A 25,167-nucleotide genomic window follows, 5' to 3' on the forward strand; every position below is an offset into this window, starting at 1 on the left:
CCAGGACCTTTATGGTCTTCCTCAGGGGATACGCTGTGTCCATCCAGGGCTGATCCCCAAGCCTCAGAAGCTGAAAGCGTTTCCACCCTGGCCCCGGACGACCTCACAGCTGACCAAATGCCTCACTTGGAGCACAGTCTGGGCCAGCTGCCGCCACATCTGTCCTCCACGTTGCTGGCTTGGCTCTGGGCTGGGAAGCCCCATAACCAGCTGTGTACTTACGGAGGGAGGGAGACCTGCCCTGGCCAGGCCTTCCAGGGCCACTCGGGGCTCCAGCTGCAGCTCCAAGCAAGCCAGCACCCTAGGGTCTCAAGGCCACAAGACGGTAGCCACTGGTCACAATGGTGATCTAAATCCAAATGTAAATTAATTACAAAGAAATTCAATTACCCACTGAATGGCTACCATCCAAAATAACAAGTATTGGTGATGATGTGGAGAAACTGGAACCTCAGGCCCTGCTGGGAGGGAATGCAAAATCGTGTGGCCGCTGTGGAAACAGTATGGAGATTCCTCAAAAAATAAAAAAATAGAACTGCCCTATAGTCCTGAAGTTCCACTCCTGGGTATATACCCGAAAGAACCGAGAGCAGGGACATGAAGAGGTATTTGTACACCCGTGTGCAAAGCCACATTATTCACAATAACCAAGAAGTGGAAGCAAACCCAGTGCCCCTTGACGGGGGAATGAAGAAACACAACACGGTAGAGACACATAACGGGCTATGCTTCAGCTCTAAACAGAAGGGCATTCTGGCACGCGCCATGGCAGTGATGAACCTTGAGGACATTATGCTAAGTGAAATAAGCCAGTCGCAAAAAGACAAACAGTTGTCTTAGATGAGGTGCCTAGAGTAGTCACAATCACAGAGACAGAAAGTAGAATGGTGGTTGCCGGGGGCTGGAGGAGGGGGTGGAGAGGGTTAGTGTTTAATGGGGACAGTTTCTGCTCTGCAAGATGAAAGACGGCAGGGGATGGACGGTGGTGATGGTTGCACGACAGTAGTTCACGCCACTGAACTGTATGCCTGAAAACGGTGAAGGGGGTCAACTTTACTCATAGTTTACCACAGTCAAAAAACTATTTAATTAAAATTGTAAAACTCCCTTGAAAATAAAATGAGATAAAAATTCAGTTCTCCCATCATGCCAGCCACGTTTCAAGTGCTCGAGGGCTGGCTTCTGCGTCGGACAGCGCAGAAGGTTTTGTTGGACAACGTTGCTCTGGGAGGTCATCCTTTATCTCATGTACTCACGATTCCTCAGTCTCCCTCCTCCCCAAGACCACCAAAGGGGGTGTGACTTCCATCAGCTCCTGGGACTCTCTTCAGGGTGTGCACGGCCCTGAAGGAGGACACAGAGCCTTACAGAATATTAATTGTCAGGGCAACGCACGCTCAGGCAGGGTGCCTCATCTCCCCCGCCACACTGGGAGGGGGAGCTCAGGTTAGAGGGGCAGACATCCCCCCTCCTCCCTGGGCCCCAGACTGAATGCCATGCTCTGGGACAAGCATGCGTCCAATAAACGCTTGCTGGATGCCACAGGGAAAAAAGACTTGCCCCAATTACTTTTCCTCAGCTCCTCCAATTTATCTCCTAAAATCCTTTTTTTGCTATGATAAACTATGTTTCAACTTAAGAATGTTTGCATTTCTCAGGCTTTTCAAGAAGCTAACCAAACCATCCTACAATCCGAAGTTGGGGTCCAGTGGAGCTTGAGGGCGTACATGAATAAACTGAAGTTTACTCTCCGGCAAAACCAAGAGAAAGTTCGAGACTTCCTCCTCCTGGCTCATGCAGCACGGGGCATGTGTGACAGAGGGACCCTCCACACCAGGTCATGGTGGGTCCAGGAGTCAACCCAAGTGTGACATAATAATAGATACATACTGGTCTCTGCCCGCCCCCTCCCCCTGTTCCTGACACAGACCCCCTAAACCCTGTAAATGTCCAAGGGACAGGGGTGACAGGAGCAGCCCTTTCGACTGTACCCGAGTTCATGTGATGTGGTGACTCTTGCTGGGCTCTAGATAGCTTCAGGATGGGGGCTGGCTGCCAGAGGAACCCACCCGGTGATCAGAAGGTTGGAACTTCCAGCACTGCTCCCCGCCCCCGCCCCAGGCGTCTAGGGAGAAAGAGGAGCTGGGGATTGAGTTCAATCACCCACAGCCAAGAAAAACTCCATAAAACCCCAAACTGTGGAGTTCTGCAAGCTTCCAGGTGGGTGAGCACACCGAGGCGCTGGGAGGCTAGTGTGCCCGAAGAGGGCAGGGAAGCTCTGAACGCCTTCCCACCTGCCCTGCCCCATGCGTCTCTGCCATTTGACTGTTCTGGACTTGCATCCTTCAGAATATACCAGAGATCGTAAGGAGGGTTTTCCTGAGTTCTGTGAGCTGTGCCGGCAGACATGTGAACCTGAGGAGGGGAACACTTGATTTATGGCTGGGGAGTCTTCCGACCAGGTCAAACGGGTGACGACGCAGGACTTGTGAGGGGTGTCTGAAGTGGGGCTGGTCTTGCCCCGTGGGGTCCGTGCTAACTCTGGGAAGTTAGTGTCGGTGAGGAAAACCCACACATCTGGCATCAGAAGAGCTGGTGTGACTACAGAGAACAGTTCTCCTTCAGCAGGACCCTCAGCTGGGCTGGAAGGCAGGGTGATGCTGGGGGAAGAGCGCACGTTTTCAAGGCTGGCGAGAGGTTACATTACCAGTCTCACAGAGTTAGTGCAAAGACTGCCTACGATGATGCCCGGCGTGGGCCTGGCACCTGGTCACTCATGACGGCAGGCATCATGGTTGTTTGATTATGATTACAATAAAGGTACTTTTCAGAAACGAGATGAGATTAAGTGTGACAACACTCTCCAAAACAGAACACGCTCTGCAAACCTAATGGACTTCGGCCACACTCTGCCCATGAGAGGGCTGAATTCCAGAAGGTCGATGACTCACCTAAGACCAGCGGAGAAGAAGGTGGACAGACAGGCAGGGGTGTCTCGTCCCAGCCATCAGCTCACGCCCATCCTCCTGCCCCTGACCTGCCCCTCCACGGGGGCCCCGGCGGGTCTTGCGCGTGGACTTGGTTACCTCTGTCAGCCGCCCCACTCCACCCCTGCTACCGGCCCCCACTTACAATGTTCATGAGCGTGAGCAGGTACTTCTGCACGTGCTCCTTCCCGTGGAACTGGACCACAGAGTCGTCCACGCCCAGCAGGACCTCGATGTTGTAGTCGCCGTCGGTGGCATGCCTTCGCGCCCTGCTCCTTGAGCCATTGACACGCTCCTCCAGGACACCCAGGGCGCGGCTGAGGTTATCCAGGCTGCCCGGCGGGGCCCCTGGAAGGACAGAGGACACAGTCTGCAGTAGCAGCCCAGGCTCCCCAGGGACATCCAAACAGGGCAAAACCCCACCTGGGTGCAACCTGGCACCAGCCTGGCCATCACCTTGGTGAAAACTCATACAGTACCCACACGGTCCCCATTTTACAGAATGAACTGAGATTCTGGGAGGGCAGAGTGCATGCCAAGTGGGCTCAGACCCAGAAGCATGCAAACCAAGTCCACGGCCATCACTGAGCCCGGGCCTGGCACCCAGCAATGAATGGAGAGGCTGAGATCATGCCGCCAGGAGCGGGCAGAGCCAGAACCAGCTTTTTTCACTCACTCACACATTTGAATGTCCGAGAAGAGCTGCCCAGGTGCCAAAGGGCTGGCCTCCCCGGTGTGGCCACCACATTATAACTAGGGAGACTGAGGCCCAGCCCTGGTGGTGTGTCCTTAGGCAGCTCCCCTCCCGGAACTTTCCTCCACTGAAGCAAGGCCCCTCATCTGTGGGCCAGGCCCACCTACCCCCCTTCAGGGTCGAGACCTCCCATGGGCACTCCTCCCCCAGGCACAGCCGTGCCTACCCCTGGGCACTAAATGGACACATGGGTGACTGCCTGACTGAACTGTGCAGGGGACCAGGGCCCTCTAGTGACAGCTTCCCCACAGTCTGCCTGGGGTGGGGGAGGGGGTCCAAGGGGCCTCAGCCGAGGGCCCCAGAAGGTCATCTCACTGTCTGCACAGCTGCAGTGTCTGCCTCGGCTCTCTCCTCCTTCATCCCTGGACCTGGAGCCCACTCTGGACCAGAGCTCAGGCTCCCAGCCCTTCCCTGCCCCCACCTCTCAGGGTGGCAGCTGAACTGACCAGGCTGACCTTTGTCACTGCTGGCAGCCCCAGACCACCCTGCCTGCTAATAAAGCCTTCTGGAAGCCCCCTGCATCCCTGTACTGGTCTCTGTGTCTATGCTGGGGCCGTGACCCCAGGGTCCTGCTTCTCCTTGGCATTCCCAGATACCAGCCCTGGGAAGGGCCTAGGATCTCAGGTCTTCATGCCATCACCCACCAGGGTGTTGTGTCCAGTCCCTGTGGTCCCTTGTAGCTGGAGGTGGGGTCGATGCCCCCTGAAGCACCACCTTTCTACAAAGAGTCTTCCAGAATAATTCTCACTTGTCCCCGAAGCCTCTCGTCTGCTGCCTCCTCCAGACGGGAGCAGGAACTCTCTCCATGTCCCAGGGGCACATGGCAGATGCTGGAGGCAGAACAGGGCCTCAGAAGGCAGCGTGGCAGCTCAAAGTCAGGCGAGGCAGCCTGCCCTCGGCTCCGCCCCACCACTCGGTGCCCAGGTCTCCTCAGCCAGGGCTGACAAACGGGCCTCTGTGGTGTACACGGCTGTCCCCACTTTACAGACAGAAAGACTAATGGAACTCCAGCCCGGCTGACTCTCAGCCAGGAGCTCTCTCCTCTGCACCTGCTGTCTGTGAGGTTTGAGGCCCAAAGCTGCCATCTGGCCACGGGACAGGCACCAAGGAGGGAAAGTGGGGATGAAGAAGGTGAAGGAGATGAAACCAAAGGGGGGGAAGGGGGCTCTGAGAGAACCAAGGACTAAGTCAGGCAGGGGCTGAGTGGCTGCTTGCATTTCCATACTTCCTGGGTTCCCTGTGGCCCCTGCTCCAGCCCTGCCATCCCCTGGGGCACGCTGACCTGCACACGTGCGCGCACACACACACACACACACACACACACACACGCACAGGGCCCCTCCAGGGGCGGGGACGGGGGCTGGGAGGGCAGGCATGCAGGCAGCGCCCATGCAGAGCTGCTCATTCTGCCGGGCTGCCTGGCGATGATTCAGGGCCATCCGTGCTGCTCCCAGAGGAGACACCAGCTACTTAAACCTGACAGGGGGTTTGAGGAATTGCTACTCTATTTTTACACATTTATTTCTTTGCATTTCCAACAAGCAGGGACAGCTCACCTTCAGAACCACCTTGGGAAGCAGAAAAATGGTAATTTCCATTAAAAAAAAAAGAAAACCCTTCCCCGGGGAAGAGGCTAAACGTTCCCCTCTGCCCCTGTCAAGCCAGGGGTCACTGATGGGTGGTCCCTGGGGCAAAACCAGACCACAGAGGCATGTATTAGCGCCACACGGTGTTTTAAAAATAACTTATTTGGTTGACAGTGTGTCAAAATTGGGAGAGTTCATGTTAAACAAAATCTAGAATAGCATCTTCTCTTGAGGAAGCAGGACATCGGGTCACCGGGTTAGGGGGAAGTGACGGGCAGGTAACACTGGGCTGAGGATTGACACGACACACTGGGCCCGCGTCCCCAGGCCACCTGGCCTGCTGCTCTCGCTGCCCTCCTGCCCCCTGAAGGCATCGGAGTGTGCCCCTAGCCCTAATCCTGGGAGCTGCTGTGCAGTGCCCTACTCCCAATGTTCCCTGTGGGGGGGGGGGTGTGGTGAAGGGGCTGCCACTGGGCCAGAGCTGGCTGGGACGCATCCTGTAGCTGCTTCTGCCAAGCAAGCATGGTGTTTGGCTCAATTTATGTTACGGGTCCATTAAAAACACCAACATGTTCTAAAGATGCGACAGAAATGACAATTTCACCCCAAGCATAATTATTACTGTTCCAGGTATTCCTTTAATCATGATGATTTGGGGGTGTGACTTGGACATGATGTTCTAGAACACCTTCCCCCAAGACCCAAGCCCTGTAGGGATGCCCCAAAGTCCAAGGTCAAAGTGCAGATGAGGAGAGGGGCAGGTGACAGCCCTGCCCTGCAGTCCAGCCCCTGGAAGCCTCAGCCCTACTCAGGCCTGGCAGGACATGGGAGCAGCCCCAAGATCAGCAGGGTCTGCCAAGCTCCCAGGCCCAGGGCCACCCGAGCAGCCAGGCTGACATTCCTTCCACCGTGTCAGTCTTGGATGTTTCTTCCATTTCCCGACAATGGGCTTAGTCCTGGAGCCCAGGCCAGGCAGAGACCCTGACCACACCCTGGTCCTAGCAGGCCTGTCCCTCATGCCAAGTCCTGCTGCAAGGAGCTCCAGCTCCTGTCTGGTCCTGGGTCAGCTGCCCAGGAATTCTGACACCAATGCTGGCCTTCTGGGCCCGTCCATGTGTATTGGGTTGCTCACCTGGCCTAAGGGCCTGTGCTCCTCTCAGTCCTTCAGGGTGGGGGTGGGCTCTTTGCCACTTTCCCCTCCTCCCCCTGGAGCTCCTGCACGCCTACAGCCCGTGTGCTAAGCCACAGTGACACAGAGCTCACCCCGCCCTTTGCTCCATCCCTCACTACTGCTTCAGGCCAGGATAACAAGCTGTCAGCACAGCCCATCTCCTGCTGAGGTGGGACGACAACACCAGCCTAGCTCCTGTTGCCCTCTCTACACTGCCTCCCGGACAAGAAGTTGCTGGTCCCCACGGGTGGCTGATCCATGAGAGACAGAAGACTGGGTCCCTGCAGGCCAGGGCCCCCCTGACTGGGGGCATGTGCAGCGGGACCCCATCTTTCCAAAAGGTAACAAAAGAGATTTTATTCCCGGCATTCCCTGTGCTGGGGGGAACCCTTCTGCATGGCAGCTGGGGCTTCTGTTGCTCATGTCTCAAGCAGAGGATGACAAGGCAAGAAGCTTCCAAGAGCTGTCCCCAGTTTTCAAGTCTCCAGAGGGGATCAAGCAGGATGCCCCAGAGAATCAAGGAAAGGGCAGGATAAGGGGAAATAGAATTGATCCAGGGAATCCCAAAGCACCTGTCCTCCAGGGAATCAGTGGGTCACAGTGGCCGAGCTCATCCAAAGGCCTTGGAGCACAGGGTGCTGCCTGCACCCCCCCCCAATCTGGGGGTGGCCTCGGGGACAATATTCTGCTGTCCCAGCAGCCATCTGATCCCCACCTCGAGAAGAAGGCTCCTCACTGTCCTCATTTCTGTCCCCATTTTAGCATCAAGGAACACCAGGAACAGAAAGATTAAGTGACTTAGACAAGCCACACAGCCAAAGAGGAGCTGGGGCCCAGCCTGGGCCATGAATCCCACGTTGTTAACAGGCCCCAGAGCCGTCCCCACACGTCACCAGCACTGAGGGATGGGTTGGGGAAACCGAAAGTGGCAGAAATAGAAACATTTAGCCTGGAGAAGTGAGGCCTCCAGGTCCTGAGCCTGCAAAGGCCTCAGGAGCATTGTGTGGGAGGCGTTGATTTTGTAGGTTCAAGGGCACCTGTGTGTTTCCAAATCCCACAGCCAGGACTGTGCCACACTGACCTCTTCACCTGGGCCGCCCTTCCTGCTGCTGCTCCTGCCCAAAGTTAGCACTCCCCACCAGGCCTAGCAGGAGTCCCTCAAAAGGCCCGGAGGGAAGGAGGTCCGCAGCCCTCCTGCACTGGCCTCAGGGACACGTGTGCTCCCCATCTGCCTCCCCCACAGAGCTGGCTGCACATCTCCGGGGGACGGGGCACACAGGGCCTTGAGAACACACTTCTCAGTGACAAGGGAAGACTGTCCCCTACCCATGGAATCATCGTCCCCTCATTTCTCACTGGACCTGCTCCTCCTCATCCTTCAGGTGTCACCTGAAATGTCACCTCCTCAGGGAAACGAGGTGTATTTCATCCTAATTAAACTAGGCTCTCCCCTGCCCCAACGTCTCCCTGACAGCATCTTGTTTTCTTCCGTCATAAAACACCCCACCATGTGCAGTTCTAATCTCATTTGTGAATCTGCTTGGGTGTCAATGGCCTCTCCCGCCTTGGAGAGAGGTCCCCTGGAAGACAGGGGCCACAGGGTCTTGTGTGCCTCGGTTTCCTGAGTGCCTGACAAGTCACGGCAGGGCTGGGAGGGAAAGGAGCCAGGGCAGTAAGGCAATGGGAGGGAGCACAGGGCCCCACAGCAGGGCTCGAAGGAGAGGCAGGCGCAGCAGGGCCAGGGAGGCCAGACTGGGGGGAGGGGGCAGGAGCAAAAGTGAGGTGACAGGTAGAGGGACAGGAGCTGGCGCAAAAATCCAGCTGTAAATTACTTAACACACGACAAAGCTAAGATAAAATGACCCAGGGGGAGTTAAGACGAAGGGGGCAATGAGAGGGGTACCATGCAATTTCCAACAACAACAACAAAAGCCGGCCTAATGATATTTCTGAGATAAAATATAATCCGAGGCATCGATGGGATAAACGGACACACAATGCATTGAGAAGATATAAAAGATACGAAACATTATCATATGATTTCTCTCATCTATGGAACATAAGAACTAGGAAGATCGGTAGGAGAAGAAAGGGATAAAGAAAGGGGGGGTAATCAGAAGGGGGAATGAAGCATGAGAGACTATGGACTCTGAGAAACAAACTGAGGGCCTCAGAGGGGAGGGGGGTGGGGGAATGGGATAGGCTGGTGATGGGTAGTAAGGAGGGCACGTATTGCATGGCGCACTGGGTGTTATATGCAACTAATGAATCATGGAACTTTACATCAGAAACCAGGGATGAACTGTACAGTGACTAACATAATATAATAAAAAAACATTAAAATAAAAAAAAGATACAAAACTTTATGCACCTAACAATGCTTCGACCTCTTTCCTAAGGAAAAAAGAGACAAACCACAGTTCTGTGTGCATTTTTATGCATTTACTTCAGAAAACAAGGGATGAATTAGATTAAACACGAGGTAGGGCTGTCGGGGAACTGCATGACGGAGACCGCCTAGTGCTTAAACCCAGCAACCTGAAAACGTGCCCTTTCCAAGCACACACGGGACAAGTCCCAAATGTGACTATGTATTAGGACAGCAAGAAAACTCAAAAATCAAGTCCACGGTCACCACCACGAGATAAAATCAGAAAAAAAAAGAAGAGACCAGACCAGACCAAACACCAGAAATTAAAGATACAGTCTTATATAAGCCTAGACTACATGAAGGATAGAAATTCCAATCACTGGCTCAGTTTAGGACACCGGAATAAACCTCAGAGGAAATTGAGAAAGCAGTCAAAGAAAAGCCTAGAAGGTTTTACAAGACAGTTTTACCAAGACTACAAGGAAGAGACGCTTCCCATCTGATGTACAATGGGCATGCGAAGACCCAACACCTTCCTTTCTAGCTAGGAAACAGAATGGGGAAAAGGGCTTATCCACCAGAGCAACAAACCCCATGAAATATCTAGGAATGAAGAAAAAGAATGAATGTATAAAGACCACAAAGAGTAGCATGACATAGTCCACGACTCCCCAAAAGTACAAAGGAAGACCTCGATAGATGGAGATACGATGCGATCCTGGATGGCAAGTAGATTCTCCTCCAAATCTGTGTACAAACTTAGTGCAATCTCCATCAAAGAATTACAAAAACCCAACAAAATAACCAAGGTGATCCACCTCCAAATCAACCTACAAAGTCAACATGATCTCCATCAAGGAATTATGAAAACCCAACAACATAACTCTAAGATGTAACTAGAAGACTATATATGAGAGAATAGCCAGAAAAATCTGGAAGATCTTGAAAAATAATAGTAACGGGGAGGTACTTATCTTTCAAATTAACTGAACATATTACAAAATACATTTACACTATTTGTATGTGTAATATATTAACATGTTTAATATTACAAAACATGTTAGTACATAGTGACACTGGTGTTAGGAGAGACAGATCAGTGGTACTGAATACATGCGACGCCTGGGTGACTCAGTTGGTTAAGTGTCTTCCTTTGGCCCAAGGCATGATCTCAGGGTCCTGGGATCGAGTCCTGCATTAGTCTCCCTGCTCAGGGGGGAGTCTGCTTCACCCTCTCCCTCTGCCCCCCTCCCCCGCTCGTGCTCTCTCTGTCTCTCTCTCAAATACACAAAAATCTTAAAAAAAAAAATGGTACTGAATACAAAGTCCCAACACAGATCCAAGCATAGGAGGGACTTCTGGGTAAGATGAGAGATTGAACACATGCATCCAATTTGTCTTCTTCCTGGAACCCCATTACAACTTTGGTAAAGTGATTTTTTTTTTCAATCACAGGGCTACAAGGACAAGGACAGCAGCTGAGGAAATACTAACAGAACTGTTGGAGGCTGGAAAGCAGATGGTCTCGTAGTAATGGACTTCGTATATCTGAGAAAGTTGAATCCCAAGCTGGCAATGAGGAGAACCCAGAGACTCTCCCAGTCTGCGTCATAAAATTCGCCACAGGCACCAAACGCTTCTGGACGTGGGAGTGAAGGGCAGATTGAAATAAGTAGGACTAGTTGGTGGCAGATGCCAAATCCCCTGCCCGTACACCGCGCCCCAGGAACAGCCCTGATAACTAACACTGGCATTGGTCTGGAAGCGCATTCTCTCTCCGAAAGGTGGAAAAGAAGTTCTCTGGGCTGCAGGCACCACGTGTGGCTGAAAGCAGAGGCACCAAACTAAAACCAGGAGGACTAAATCAATGTGGAGGCACTAGCTCCCTTCCATAATTCACCCCCAGAATGCTAGAGGTTAGGCCTCCCCCCACCCCAAGCAGGACATCGGGAGGGGTCTGCTCTAGGGAATCTGGTCAACCAAAGACAAAAAGCTAGTATCTCAGTCCATGGTTCGCCCTGCCTACATGCAACGAGCTCCCACTCACTTCTTTTGTTGCCCAACCTTACACATGAACTGACAGCCAGGGATCACCAGCTCTCCTGGGAAAGCCCAGACGTGGCCGATGGAGGCCAAGACAAAGCAAACAACTCAACAGGAGCAAAGTGGAGGAAAAAGAGACCGTACAGGAAGCTGAGGGGAGACCTACCATCACTAAGTTCTGAGAAGAGAGCTAGGAGAAGGTATTATATCTGTTCAACAAGGACAGGACGGGAACAATAGAAAGCGTCCTTTGAGATTAAAACCATTTCAGCAGAAATGATAAACTCCGTGGAAGGACTGGGAAGATAAAGTTGAGAGATCCCCCGGCCGGTAAAACAACGAGACAAAGAGACTTGAATAATCAGGAAAAAGTCAAGAACAGTAGAGGACCAGACTGGAGGTTTATCATCCATACAACAGAAGCTTCATAAAGATAGAAAAGGGAAAACAGAGAGGGAAAGAAGTCATGAAATAATTCAAGAAAACGTCTCACAACGGGGAGGTGTAAGGGCCCAGCTACCCGGCACCGTAGATGAAAGTAGACCCGCACAGCGGCACAGTGTCATGGTGTTCCAGAACACAGAGAAGATTCTGCAGACCGTCACAGAGAAGGGGAGGTAACCGGGGGAGGCAGTTACAGAGGGGCGCACAGAGCATGGGGGTCAGAATGGCTTCAGACGTCCCCAAATTCAAAGAGGAAAACAATGGAGCAAAGCTTTTGAAAGCCTGAAGCAAGACTATTTCTCAACTAGAATCCTATACCCAAATTCTCTATCAAGAAAGTGGAATAAAGACATTTCCAGACGTGTAAGTTCTCTAAAGTTTTATCTGTCCAGCACCCCTCCTCAAGAAGCTACTGAAAGACGCACTCCTTCAAGGAAGTGGAAGATGGGAAACAGGAGACCCAACACCAGAGATGCGGAGGGAATCCCTTGGAGGATGACGGATTGCTCCCAGGACGGCAGCTGTGCTCCAGATGTGGACAGAGCTGAGCCATCCTGCAGCCGTGTGACCCCAGAGACAGCCGGCCATCATGAAGACCCTCCCACTTCCATCAGGCCATCTTCTTAAATCAAGGACAGAACGCCCAGGACGGCTTGGCCCAGATTCTCATCCGGATCTGGCTTGTCTTGACCATGTGCTCCCGAGAGTCTCTCCCCTGATGCTCTGCTGAGCGCATGCACGTCCCTCACAGAAGTTCTCAGCCTTTCCCTGAGAGCGGGAGGCAGCCCCTTCCCTCTGACCATCCTTCTGCCGCATGTCCAGTGCCTGGTCCATACCTCAGTCTTGCCTGACACCCCACTGTGGAGAGCCCCGTGTTTCCTAAGACTCACTGGTGACCCTGCTTGCAACTTCCCCAGAAGGGGCCTTGTCAACTTCCAGAGAAGGGGAAGTCAGGCCACAACCCAAAGACTGTCCTCACTTCCTCCTAGAGCCTCCATCGGGCAGGGGCAGTGCTACCCTCTCCTTGCACAGCTAGTGTGTGCTTACCCTCCATTGTAATATTAATCACTCTTGACATTCATTTATATACAAACTGTAAGTAGTCCATCAAAAAATAAAATAGTGAACAGAATTAGTAAATGACAGGGTAGGAGTTGGAAAGCGGGGGTTGGTAACTGGTGGGAGTAGAGCAAGCATGGACATTCTGGCACCATTCAGCCAATCACGCGTAAGAGCCCCTGCTGGCCAGTAATTTCGCTCTTGTCTATGACATAAAGACACAGGATAGCTATAGGATATCCCAGGCGCCTCCTTGGAGCAACCCTTGCCCTGTGGGCCATTTTTCACTGCCCTGCACAAGGCGTGCAGACAGGCATGCCTCTCAGGTCCTTAAGGAAGCAAGGCAGCGTTGCTTGGGCAGGTTTTGGGGAGTTGGAGGCAACCTGGCTGTCATCAGAGGGCAAGAGGAGGGGCAGAATGTGGCAGGTGCACCCCACACAGTGCTATGCGGAAGTCAAAAACTTGACATCTGCATACGCGACAGAGGCATACACGACAGAGGGATCTTGGAAACGGAGTGCCAAGCGCAGAAAGTAAGAAACAGCTAGATGTACAATGTAGCACCATTCAGACCAGTTAGACATATCCATGCTCAAGCAAGGAGCAACCCTGATTTTGCAAAAATATACAATGACCGAAGGATACCCTTTGATCACCTTAGAATGGCCGCTCCCCACAAGGCGGGGAGGAGAGGGGAGCGAGCCAGTTGTGCAGATTTTTAATGATGTTGGGACAACTGGTCACAGATGGAGGAAAAGGTCAAATCCTGGCCTCAGGTGGTAAGCAAAAACAAATTCCAGGTGGACTGGTGGCCCGGGATGACAAAAATGAAGTCACGAAAGTGCTAGAAGAAAACTCAGCTAAATGCTTTTTTATGATCTCAGTGCTGGGCAGCCTGTGGACTCCAAGGCCAAGGCCAATATGCATTCCAGGTCCCCCCCCCCCGCCCCGCCCCAGAACTGACCCAGCCTCTGCTGGGCAAGCACACAGGGGTTGGGCATGCTCACTGGGGGCCTGCTGCTGCCCAACCATCAGGCACATGGATGAGAACCAATATCTCTCCCTTCCCCCATGCTAAGGAGTCCCAGAAGCTCAAATCCCGATGAGCAGGACTGTAGGCAGGGTTCCAAATAAGGGGAGAGTGATACTTACAGAGCTAGACCAAGGCCAGAGCACCAGCCCAGGCCTCCTGCTGCAAACCACCAGGCCCCAGCATAAGTGGCAGGCCAGGCCCAGGGGACCAGAGTCCTGGGCACCAGTAGCCTGCAGCCTCCAGGAGCATGTTGGTGCCCCCACCCAGGGGAGGTCATCCAGGAGGAAAGTCATCCCCTCCATTTGTTAACAACCTCAAGACAAGCCCTCCGTGACTGCAAATTCCCCTAAAGATGATCATTAAGATAAAATATGTTTATGTAGAAGCATAATCAGGACACAGCAAAGGGCCTGCTTGGAAGCAGGCAGGCTCTTTGGAGGCTCTGGGAAGCAGAAAGCAGGCTCAGCCCCGAGGGGGCCATCAGCACAGAGCCCCACTGGTGAGCTTTATTAAAAGAAGCTCATTAGGATTATTTCATCCCAGCCCTTTATAATTTTATGACCAGATCGGAATTAATTTTTTGCAATGCTGGCAGGCGTGGCTCATCCAGTGTCTTTTTTATGACTCGAGGTGGAGGGGAGGCATGGGAGGGGCCCCTGGGGGTGGGCCAGCCCCTCAGTACTCGTTCATCAGGGCCGCATCTGTAACAGCATCTGTAACAGCTGCCAGGACTCTCAGAGACAAGAGCTGGAAGGTCTATAAATTGCCTCAAGTCCCAGGCCTGCTTGCTTTTTCAGAGCTTCAGGTCAGAAATGGGAGCTCCGGAGAAGGGAGAAATTTCTCTTGGCTTCTCCATCAGGAACTATCCCCAGAACGTGCCCTTCCAGGGTGTGGCGCAGCAGACACTCCTCGGCGGTGGACGTGGAATATCCTGGCCTGCCTGGCACCCACCTGCCCAGCTGGAGAGTACAGAGCCGCCTGCATTGCACCACATGGCAACCTGCTTCTCCTTTAGGTACTGCTCCGTGACTTCCCTTTGATGTTCAGCCACCCTTGCCACTCCCAGGCCACACGCCTCTGGGGGAGCCAAACCCGTGGAGCCCTTACCCCAGGAGCACCCACATGGCCCAGGCAAGCCAGTGAACCCTGGTGACAAGCAGAAATGAAGAGAACAGGTGACACCACTTAGGTCCTGAATCCAGCCATGCCTAAAGTCGTTACATCCCTGGGCTCTCCAGCTCTGGGTCAGTTCATTTGGATTTCTATCTCTTGTAGCCACAAAAATCCTAAAACGTACCGCCCTACACACACATGTGTAATCACACGCACTGTCAAAAGTAAGCTCAACACTGTGGTTTGATTTCATAGCCATATGCCCTCAGACCGTTAGCATCAGCCGGTGCCACTCTGTTGCACCTCCTCCTTTTGGAGAGAGCCTGGTGCAGACAGAGTGGGGACAGGGAAAGTCCACTGTGGATTAAAGGTATGTGGCCAAGAGAAAGGGGCCAGGCTCTGGCTTGGCCCCCACAGATATGTGTCCTTGGGAAGTGAGAGGACCTGCCAGATACCACAATGGCCCTGGCAGAGGTGTTGAGGCCACCGAGGTTGGGCCCAAGCCAGCAGGGCCATGCTGAATGACCAGGAGCCCTGAGCCCTCCCAGGCTCCCTGCAGCAGCACTAGGCCCAAAGCAAGAGCACCAGCCCAGGTCTCCTGCTGCAAACACCAGCAGGCCCCAGCTCAAGGGGCCCACCGTCTGCAGCCTTCATGCAGAGGGCCCCGAACGCCCCCTTTCCAGCTCCGCAGCCTCACATCAGCCACACGACCTCGGCTCCTCCACACCTGGCCTCGCCCCACACTACCCTCCTGACAGCTCCTGAAGCCCCTCTACCCCCAGGGGTGCATGAGGGCTCCTTCAGCAATCAGGTCCCTGAGGTCCAGGAGCTGAAAGCCTACTGCCCTGGCGAGCTCTGGTGCACAGCCACTGCAGGGCAGGTCGGTGGGACCGGCTGTAGTCTCCAGGGCACCGAACGTCCTCTCTGTGGGCAGTCAGCCGAGGGAAGGGGAGCTAGCCCCGAGTTACCTCCCCACCACCGCTTCCCAGCACACAGCGGCCAGATGGCAGGATACAACGGAGAGACTGGCAGATCGCTTAATGAAAATATTTACTGTGAACTTCAGAACAAAACACAGACACCCACAGGTCCCAACAGAAGGGAGGATTCCCCGGGATTTCATTTTCAATGTGGGGGAAGTGGGAGGCTGGCGAGTGGGATGCTGATGGCCAATGTCGGAGGCCACGGACCTGGAGGCTCCCCCCTCCCATGCACATCTTGTACAAGTGCATCAGAGGCAGGTAAATCCCATCGCCAGCTCCCTTCACACTCCTGAGTCCTGGATCTGGACATCTGGCAGCCTCCTGGGCATCACTCCCCAGAAGGTCCTCAGGTACCCCACACAGAATTCCAGGACTGAACACCTCCACCACCCACACCCACACCTCCAGCTGCACCCCCCCTCCACCTCAGGCCATGGCACCTGCGTGCACCCAGGCCCCAGCCAAGAGGAGGGCCTGCTTCTGCCCAACCCACAAAGTCCACTCCTTCCTCACCCTCGGGGTCCCTGAACCTGCCCCCCCCCCGCTCTGCTTGGCCCTAGAGCATGCCTCCCCAGGAACAGGCTCCTCATTGGTCTTCAGATTCTCCAAATCCAAGTTCCAAGGCATTTCTCTTCAGCTGCCAACCTCAGATTCCTGTGCTGAGCCCTGTGTCATGCGGAATGGGTGAAAACAATGCAGGGAGGGGTCCCAGTGCTTTAGGAGGGGCTCAGTGCCAACACGCACACAGGAGGGGTGGGCTGCTGCCCAGCTCCGCCAGGAGTCCTCTCAGACCAGGCCATGATCCAGATGCACGAAATCACAGCTGCCTTCCCAAGCCCCCTCCCCCAGCCCAGGGACAGTCCCCTACTCCCCCACCACTCCCCGCACCCCTCTCCAGGACCCACCAAGGCCCAATCACATGGAGGGGATGGGGCCAAGATACTTGGCTCCTCCCAGCTGACGCCAGGACTCAGCGTGGCAGTGCAGGATGGGCCGTACTGTACCACCAAGCCACCTTAAGACAAAGAATTCTCCAGACACCCTCATCAGTGGCAGGATGGGGAAAGGCCCCTACTGATGACAGTGAAGATGGCATCGGCAACGTGGAGCACCAGGGCTTTACAGACATCCCTCTTTATTCTTCACGGCAGCCCCGCAGGTCAGGAAGGAACTCTCTCTGATGCAGATGAAGGAGCGTGCTTGAGAAGGTCACACTCGAACCCACGGCCTCACAGTGGCAGGGGGCGGCCAGAATCCAGCTCAGCCCACCGCACAAGCCTCAGATGGGGCCACTCGGAGCCAGCTGCACTGGGGCCAGTAGATAACAGGCTGCTCTAAGGGTCAGGGGACCTCCACCAGGCTGGGGACCTCATCCCAGGTCCACGCCCACCAGGACCCTGCAGACCCCAGTTCTGCCTCACCCTGTGCACGTCCAGCCCCGAGGTATGGGACTCTAACGAGGACCCAGAGAAATGAGAGTGTTTCAGCCCGCTCAGCACCCCCGCTCAGCACCCTGCGGGCCTCGAGCCTTGTATTACTGGTGTCTTGCTATGAGCTGGAACTTGAGATGCTCTGCGTGGTGTGCTGGGTGGTAGGAGGGAGACACTGAGGGTCCACTTTCAGGGCCACTGCACACATCGGTGGCTTGGACAGCTCCAGGGGCTGGGGGCGCTCTTCACCTTCACACAGACTCTGCTCACAAGTGCGTGCCCTGGGAGATGCGTGCGCACAGGGCCCTTCCACTTTATGAAAACCCGGCAGTGGAGCAGACAGGAAAATGCACCGGAAGATCCCAAAGATCCCATACAGGGCAAGTCAAAGGGGGCAGGATTTCTACCAGGAGAGACAGCCCACTGACCACTGTTCCTCATGTCTGTCCCTATCTGGAGTCTGCTGAAGGAGCAGACGTGAGCGACTAGGGACTGTCCCTGGCCCTCTCCACTGATGCGGGGGCGCAAGGGGTGCAGTGGGGAGGCCTGGAGGGAACTGCGTCTTGACTGATGGTCCACGGAGTAGGTAGGGGGACACTGGCAGGGTTAGACACCTCGGATCAGCCCAAGAGCTCCGCAGGGGAGGGACTCCTCTTCCCGAGTCCTCCACCAAATCCTGCCGGGTCCGGGAGCCCCGAGCGCCCCCATCCCCCTGCCTTCTCTCCCAGGGAATGTTGGGCAGGCCCTGCCTTCCTTTCTGTTTTTCTGGCCTTTCTCTGTCTTCCACGGGGAGGAGGCACAGGAGGGGACTGCCGTGAACCTCCCCTTTAGGACCCAAGGTGCAGACGGGGTGGATACCACATAGAGGCACCTGCCCCCTGGGCACATCATCCAGGCCCGCAGATAATGGGGTTCCATCCTGTTTGTCTTCTTGTGTGAGCTCAGTGGGTTCAGAAGCCTGGGGGGCTGGTGTCCCAGGGGACACCAACTAGCCCTGGTGGACCCCACACATCCCTCTCCCATGATCCTTCCTGCCTTGAAAGACCACGCCCTGCAGGCACTGAAGAGGGAAGGGGCTCCCCTGCTCCCCAGAGACGTGGAGCCACCATGCTTCCACAGCGGCCAAGGCACACTCGCTACATTCCCCACCGCACCAGCCTCCTGTCAGCCCACGGTGTTGACAGGGCTTAATTTGATCAGCCCCATTTAGAGAGGGGAGGAAATGAGAAATCAGAGCAAGTGCTGAACGCTGTAAATTTAATCCATGACACAGTCCCACACAGGCCTTTCCTAAGAAACTGGGGAGGGGGGGGGATGCACTCCAAGTCCGGATCCCGTGGCCACCCGAAGGCTGCCCTTCCCGCAGACAGGATGGCACAGAGCCAGCTCACCAGGCCCCTGGCTGTCCTGGACAGCCCAAGGGCTCCAGAGGACAGGCCAGGCGGCTGGGCGGGCAGGGATGACAAAAATCATCACGTTCTGCTTTAAAAGGTCTGGGGTTTTCTTTCCTAGGTTTAAAGCAGATGTGACTCAGCCAGGTGTGCATGGAGACACAGTGGATGAGTCGCTGCTCTGGGTCCGGGCTCGCCAGCTCGTGGACCGTGGAGCTCCTGCCTGGCCCTGCCAGGGCGCTGGGGCCGCCATCACTGTTGTGCACGTAGGGCACCCAGCCACCCGGGGACTCGTGCGGAGGGGGCTTGCTACTCCCATCTCCTGCACCACCGAGTCGGACACTAAGACCCTGTGTGACCCAGGCCCAGTCCCCCTGCCCCGCCTGTCTTGCTTGCTGGCTTCTCCCCCAGCTCAGGTCTCTGCACACTGCTCCACGGGGCATTCCAGCCTCCATGGGTCACCCCCGCCCCCAGCCTGCCTGGCAAGTCCTGCCGCCTCAAAGTCCAGCCCCAACCCTCCTCCTGTTTGGGACAATTTCTGACCACTTGCCCCCTCCACCAGGCCGAGTTAGTAGTTCCTTCCCTGGCCCCCAAGCCCTTCATTTCCACCCATCCATTCATTCAGTCATTCGCTCATGAAGCATGCCAGCACCAACCACCTGCAAGGCCCCACGCCACATGACCCCCACGACAGCAATCTGCAATGTCACTATCACAAACTTGCTGACTTGCTCGCACACATGCACACTTGCACACACACGTGCACACTTAAACCCATGCTCATGCTCACACATCCAAACTCACACCCTCTATCATGAATTCCTGGAAGACCGAGGCCGCCCTTGGCTCCTCTCCAGGTCCCCAGACACCCACATGGGGCCTGACAAAATAAATCAGTAAACCTGTTGGCGAGCGGAAAACCAGCGTTATCCTTGTGCCACTGATGAGCAAACTGAGGCCGGGAGGGCAGGGGAGGCTGCAGGCGTGGAAGCAGCCACGGCGAGTATTTTCTTGGCAGGAGCGGTTGCGGGCAGACATTCAGGAAGGTGCGGCTGCTGTTGCTGGCCGTGGTTTACAGGGGCAGGGCACGAAGGCAGCGGGGGGCTGGCTGTTGCCACTCACCTCTCCTTCTCCCCCTGGGAGGGCTGCTGCCGTGGCTCCCAACACCCCCACCCCACCCACCACCTGCAGGCGCCACGTGACACCGTGCCCCGGGTCCGAGCACGGGCCAAGCATGGTGCCAAAGCAACCCCCCGGGGCCTCCACGGCCCTCAGGATGCCCAAGGTGCCAACTGCATGGACTCGGTGGCTACAGGGACAACAGTTTGGCGAGGCTGGGTGCATTCCATGATGTTCTCCCCTTTCTCTCTCTGACCTTGTTTACTATGAAACATAGGGAGATGGGCTGTATTTCCAGAAAGAAATATGTTCTCCCCCATTTTTCCTTGAAACGTGAGGCCCTCTTGGCTTATGTTTTATTTTTCCACTTTTCACTTCCATAAGAAAAAGCCTTGTGGGAAGGTGGCCTCGGGCCAGGGCCATGGGGCCACGGCAGGCGCTGGGCATGCTGGAGAGTTCGGGTGGGCAGCACTGCCTAGAAGGGTACGGGTCCGTGTTGCTGGGACTTATCTTGGTAAAGAAGTCCAAAATCTGGATTTGCATGTGAAGTCTCTGACCTTGAGTTACTGGAAAGCAATTCCGTAATAATGGAAGTGCTGGGCTGCCTGGTGAAACCAGCCCAAGGGTTTCCCAGGTCAGTCTACAATCTTGGCGCCCTGCTCAGCACGCCCATTTCCCAGTACTGTCCTCCTACCTTCCTGGGGAGCCTGTGGGACCACACGGTCTTGACAAACCAGAGCAAGCCGCCTGTCTGCAGCCCCGCGGTAACTGAAACTTCCTCAGCCGCAGCTCATGCCCACTGTTTACCTGCGTCTCTTTCTTCTACAAGCCAGCTGCTGGTGGGTATGATTTATTGTGAGATCCTCACACGGAAACCCAATGAACACTCGCTGGTCATCCCCACAGCGACAAACACTCGGTGAACCCCAGGCCCTTCCTCTCTCTTGGGGGTCTTGCTCCAGTCCCACATAAAGCCACGGGCCCTCCAAACATTATGTGCACACAGAGGACCCATGTCCTTAATATGTAAAGTGCTGCTTCAAATCAACAAGAAATAGCCCAGCAGTTCCAAAGTAAAATGGGCACTGGTATAAATGGACAGTTCTCAAAAAAGAAAACCAAGTGGCTTTTACAGATCTGAAAAGATTCCCAATAAAAGATTCCCTCTATTATTTAATAAAATACTTGTGTCAGATTGTCAAAATACAAATGTGTGAATCAGGCACACGTTGATAGAAATGAGCGAGGGAGCCACAAGCGGGGTGTGGCACAGAGGGCCGAGGGGAGGGGAGGTCGGGGCAGAGGCCACTGGAGCCCACCCCATGTGGAAGATCCTCACACTGAGGACAGGGCGAGAGATGTGGCTCAGTCTGTTCTTCAGACCAGCCCCCATTTCTGTGACGAGGGGGATGTGGCGGCAGAAAGGGGTGGAAGGACAGAGGCAGCAAGACGAGCACACAGAGGGCTGAAGGGCAGTGTCACCATCACTGCGGAGATGCAGGAAGTGGGAGGCTGAGCCAGGCACCCTGTCACCCTGGGAAGCCCCTTGCCTCAGGGGGAACCCCAGGAGATGCTGGGGCATGTTGGGCCTGATGCTGCTGTGGGGACCCCAAAGACAGACGTCCACGAGCCACTCGGGTATGAGGTGTCTGGGGCATAGAGGGAGGGCTGGGCTCGAGGGTGGTCTGGGGTCCTGGGTGCATGAGGTTAATGGAAGCCATGGGGTTTGCCCTCCGGGATGCATAAGGGGAAGGACATCAAAGCAACTGCAAACAGGTGAACGGAAAGTTACGAGCCTCATTCTTGACGCCTGCCCATTCCCCAGAATCCTGCTGTTCTGTCCTGTCCAGCCAGGGAGGCCAGACGCGGTCCACCTCGCCACAGCTCAAGGCCTCCAGCAGGATGGGCCGGGGGTCCCTCCACCCCCCACAGTCTAAGGTCAGCCTGGGTGTGAGATGGGAGGAGTCCCTGTCCAAAACCTGGCTCTCAACCCAGTGCAGCCACCTGGCATGTGTCTGTCTGATGCCTCCCAGAGCAGCAAATGTGCCCACAGCTGGAGTACCCCCTAGACGTGTCTGGGTCTGCCGGCCCTGCCCTTGGCACCAGCACGATCCCAAACAGCCAAGCCTAGCTGGTATTCACCACCCTGCCAGTCCCACCCTGAGCACCCACAGGAGCACCCCAGGGGCAGTGCCATCACACCTGTCACCTCGTTCACTGATCTAACCATCCAACCGGAAGTCCTCATACCCCTTCCAAGAAGAGTGCTCAGACTCAGTCTGGACAGAAATCTCAGTGGTGAGCGCGAACCCTGGATAAGCTCGGCCAGTCTAGCAAGATCCCCTGCTCCCCACCGACACCTGAGAGGAGCTCTGGGTTCTGATCCCAGCAAGGCCACTTACCAGGTGAGACATGGCCAAGCCACTCTCCCTCCCTGGGCCTGTTCCCCTGTCTGAAAAACAGGGTATGTGTTCAGTGCACATAAAATAGCGGAAGCTCAGGAAAAGTGAGGGGTCTTAAGGGCCTCACCAGAGAATCGAGGTAAAGGAGGGGACAGAGAGTCAGACTCAGATGGCTTGGAACTGCCCAAAATATGGGAATGGGCCACAAACACCAGACCCCTGCTTCTTGCCCCCTTGCCTGGGCCTCCAGCTGCTCCCACCGAAAACTCTTTTGAGGGGTCTTGCCCTTGTGCTTGAGGCTCAGGGGCGCATCCCCCAAGGCTCAGCCCTCCAAGAAACACCCCTCCCTGGCTGCTCTTGAAATCACCTCCAAGAAGAAAGAATCACTTCTGCTTCCAAAGACATCCCCAGGCAGGAAATGGGCCGCAGGCACCATGAATGTTTAATTACGTTAATTGTCCAAGTTCAGAGTGCACCCTCGTTCCCTAAGTACTTTATGGGAAGTTGTAATTAAGCGTGAAATGGCTCACTTGTACAACTCCCCTTTCTCACCCTCTCCAGGCTGCGGGGAGCTTCCCACGGCCACTCAGCCTCACTAGCTAATGCTCACCTTCGTTCTTCCTTATTCAGTTTTCTGACCTTCTCTCCTGACATCCCCGTCCCGCACATTCCTGTGCTTCGGTACATAACACCAAGCACCGCAATTACTTAACTACAAACCTCCTGTGGAAATTCGCTTTTGACTTTGTTAGAAAGCACCGTAATCAAACCTCTGAGAGTCCCGATCGATGGGTGGCCTGTCGGAGGAAATACATGCAGGATTAAGTGGCTTAGCAGAAGGAGGCCCCTGCGGGCGGGCGGGTGGGTGGAGTAGGCAGGCAGGTGGGCAGGTAGAATGACTAGAAAGTCTAGCCTGGCCCTCACGGGGCCACCAGGTATGGCAAGTGTTGACCCCGAAATGCTCCCCTAGGTCCAGCTGTGACAAGTATGTGCAGGTCTTGAGGGGGTCATTCCACATACATACTCTGGGACCTGCCCCTGCAGAGACCAGAGGGAGACCTGGCCTTAAATACAGACCAGGTACATACTTTTGACAGTATGTCCCAGGAGGCTGCACATACAGGTGCACAGGGCAGGCGAGGCATGGAGGGGGGAGTCAGGCCCATCTCGGGAGCCCCCACCTGTCGGAGACTATGGACTCGGCAGGCGCTGGTGCTGCGCGTTTCTGTCTGGTGTGAGACTACCTTTATCTCACACCCGCACGTAACATGTGCCATGACTCACGCACCGGTGCAGCACCCCTGCATTTTTTAAAACAGTGGGGGCTCTCCAAAAATGAAAGTGAGCCAGGCCTCTCTTGTACATCTGAGTCTGCGGTTGTGCATGCTGTTCACACACACACACACACACACACACACACACATGCACACGTCTCATGTAGAGACCCCTGGGGCCGAGTAGGGGATGAGAACCAGGCACCAAGGCTGGGGGACTACCCAGTGCCCAGGGTCCCCCTTCCTGGAGCAGCTCCCCCGATCCTAGCAATCCCCGTCCCTCACATACGCACAGCCCTCTTCTATCCATTCAGTGCCTCCCTCACTGGATGCGGGCCCTGAGCCAGGCAGGGCAGGAGAAAAGCCCACTCACAGCTGTCCAGCCCCTCCTGCCGCTGGGACTCTTCCAGGTCCTTCCCCAGCCTGGCTTCTGCCTCCCCACTGACTCTGTCCTCCCAGTAATTCCACTCTGGCTCAGGGCGGCCAGACTCCATTCATGCTGTCTGCCACAGAGGCATCCCCAGCAGGCGTCCAGGGACATCACCATCCCGTGCACAGCCCTGGCACCACAGGGCTTGACCCCTGCTCTGCCAGGAATTCTGAACACATGGCCTCATGTCACCCAGGTGGGAAGTCCCAGGAGGAATCTGCCAGCTCTGCAGGGAGATGCTCGGTAAGTGAGCAAGGCCAGATCCCCGCAGGAGACGGAGCCCAAGAGACTTCAGCTCGCCCACGCCCCAGTCTGTCTGCTCACCACGGAAAGCTAGGCATCCTTGGGGCTTCACACTCACTCCTCCCTCCACACCTGCTGCCCTACCTCCAGGACCATGCGTGGGCCGACAGACACCTGCCCCTCTGCAGTCTGCATCATCCGCCAGGCTCCAGCCCCAACCCCCAGCTGTCCACAACTCTCCTGGGCATCCAGGGACACTTCCGTGCCAACAGCCCCAGACAAGCTCCTCACTTTTCCCCACCCCAATCCTGGAAGATGTCAACGACCCTATTCCCCCTCTCCCCCAGATCCTGGGAGTTATCAGATGCTGGCACTTCCTACCCTGTTCCCTGAAATCTACCCCCTCCCCATGGTCCATGGTGGGGTCATACCTCATCACCTCCAAATAGCCAGCAGCAGCCTCCTTACACACCTCACACGTCAGACCCTGCAGCAGTGCCTGGACTAACCCAGGAGTGTGATCCTCACCAGCCAGGGCCTGCTGATAGGCCTGTCACTCCACACATTTGTGTCCCGCCCAGGAGACCCCCAGTGTCCCTGCATTGCACTTGCAGCTGTGGGTCTCAGAAGATGCTGCTTGCTCTGCGCCTGCCTGCCCTTTCTGGCACACTCCCAAACTCAGCTCCATTCCCCAGCTCCTCAGCCCTGCAAACAGAGCAAGTCACTCTCTTTTCTAGACTCTCACAGCATTCTGTACTTTGTTAAAACACAAACCATGTGGATTATAAAGTCATGAGCTCCTGAAGGAGAAGAATGTGTTGGATTCATCCTTGGGCTATCAGTCTGGACCAGGGTGAAGGTCTGTGCATGCTGGAGTGAGGGAATAACCGAAGAACCAAAAACAAGCCTACCCCCACCTGCAGGACACCATGAAGCACTCGGGGTGTGTGAAACTGAGGCAACATCCTTTGCGCTATGGAGCCAAGTGCCCACCTGTGTGTGTCTGAGTTTTGCCAAGTATGCCAGGCCCAGGCCCAGTGGAAATCAGCTGGACCCCAAAAAGAATTGGCTGGTAGGCCTTGAAGACACCTACCTGGCCCCGTGGTCTCAGGTTCTAGGGACTGGTACTACAGAGAGTTCTAGGTCACAGGGGAAGGGCCTTGTTCTCCAGGGGAACAGTGAAAGGGCTCCTGTGCCGGGCCATGCCTTGGAAGAGGAAGGGAGTTAGGAGGGAGGCAGGAAGGAGGGTGGACCACTTCTTCCCAGAGCAAAGTTAGAATCTAGTACTGACACCAACCAACTTGCTCCTCTCTATTGCAAGGCCCCCACATGAA

General features: G+C 55.2%; 1 protein-coding gene across 1 annotated transcript in view; it reads right to left on the minus strand.

The window, feature by feature from the left end:
* The window catches only part of ADAMTS2 (ADAM metallopeptidase with thrombospondin type 1 motif 2), a 222,383-nt gene that overhangs the window by 88,890 nt on the left and 108,326 nt on the right, over positions 1–25,167 (minus strand). Inside the window, exon 4 of the mRNA XM_045794972.2 lies at positions 3,133–3,335. Within this exon, the coding sequence (XP_045650928.2) occupies positions 3,133–3,335 (203 nt within the window). The remainder of the gene's footprint in view (positions 1–3,132; positions 3,336–25,167) is intronic.

The sequence above is a fragment of the Ursus americanus genome, chromosome 5 (assembly GCF_024610735.1).
Source record: "Ursus americanus isolate L20-20 chromosome 5, mUrsAme1.1.p, whole genome shotgun sequence".
Taxonomy (NCBI): Eukaryota; Metazoa; Chordata; class Mammalia; order Carnivora; family Ursidae; genus Ursus; species Ursus americanus.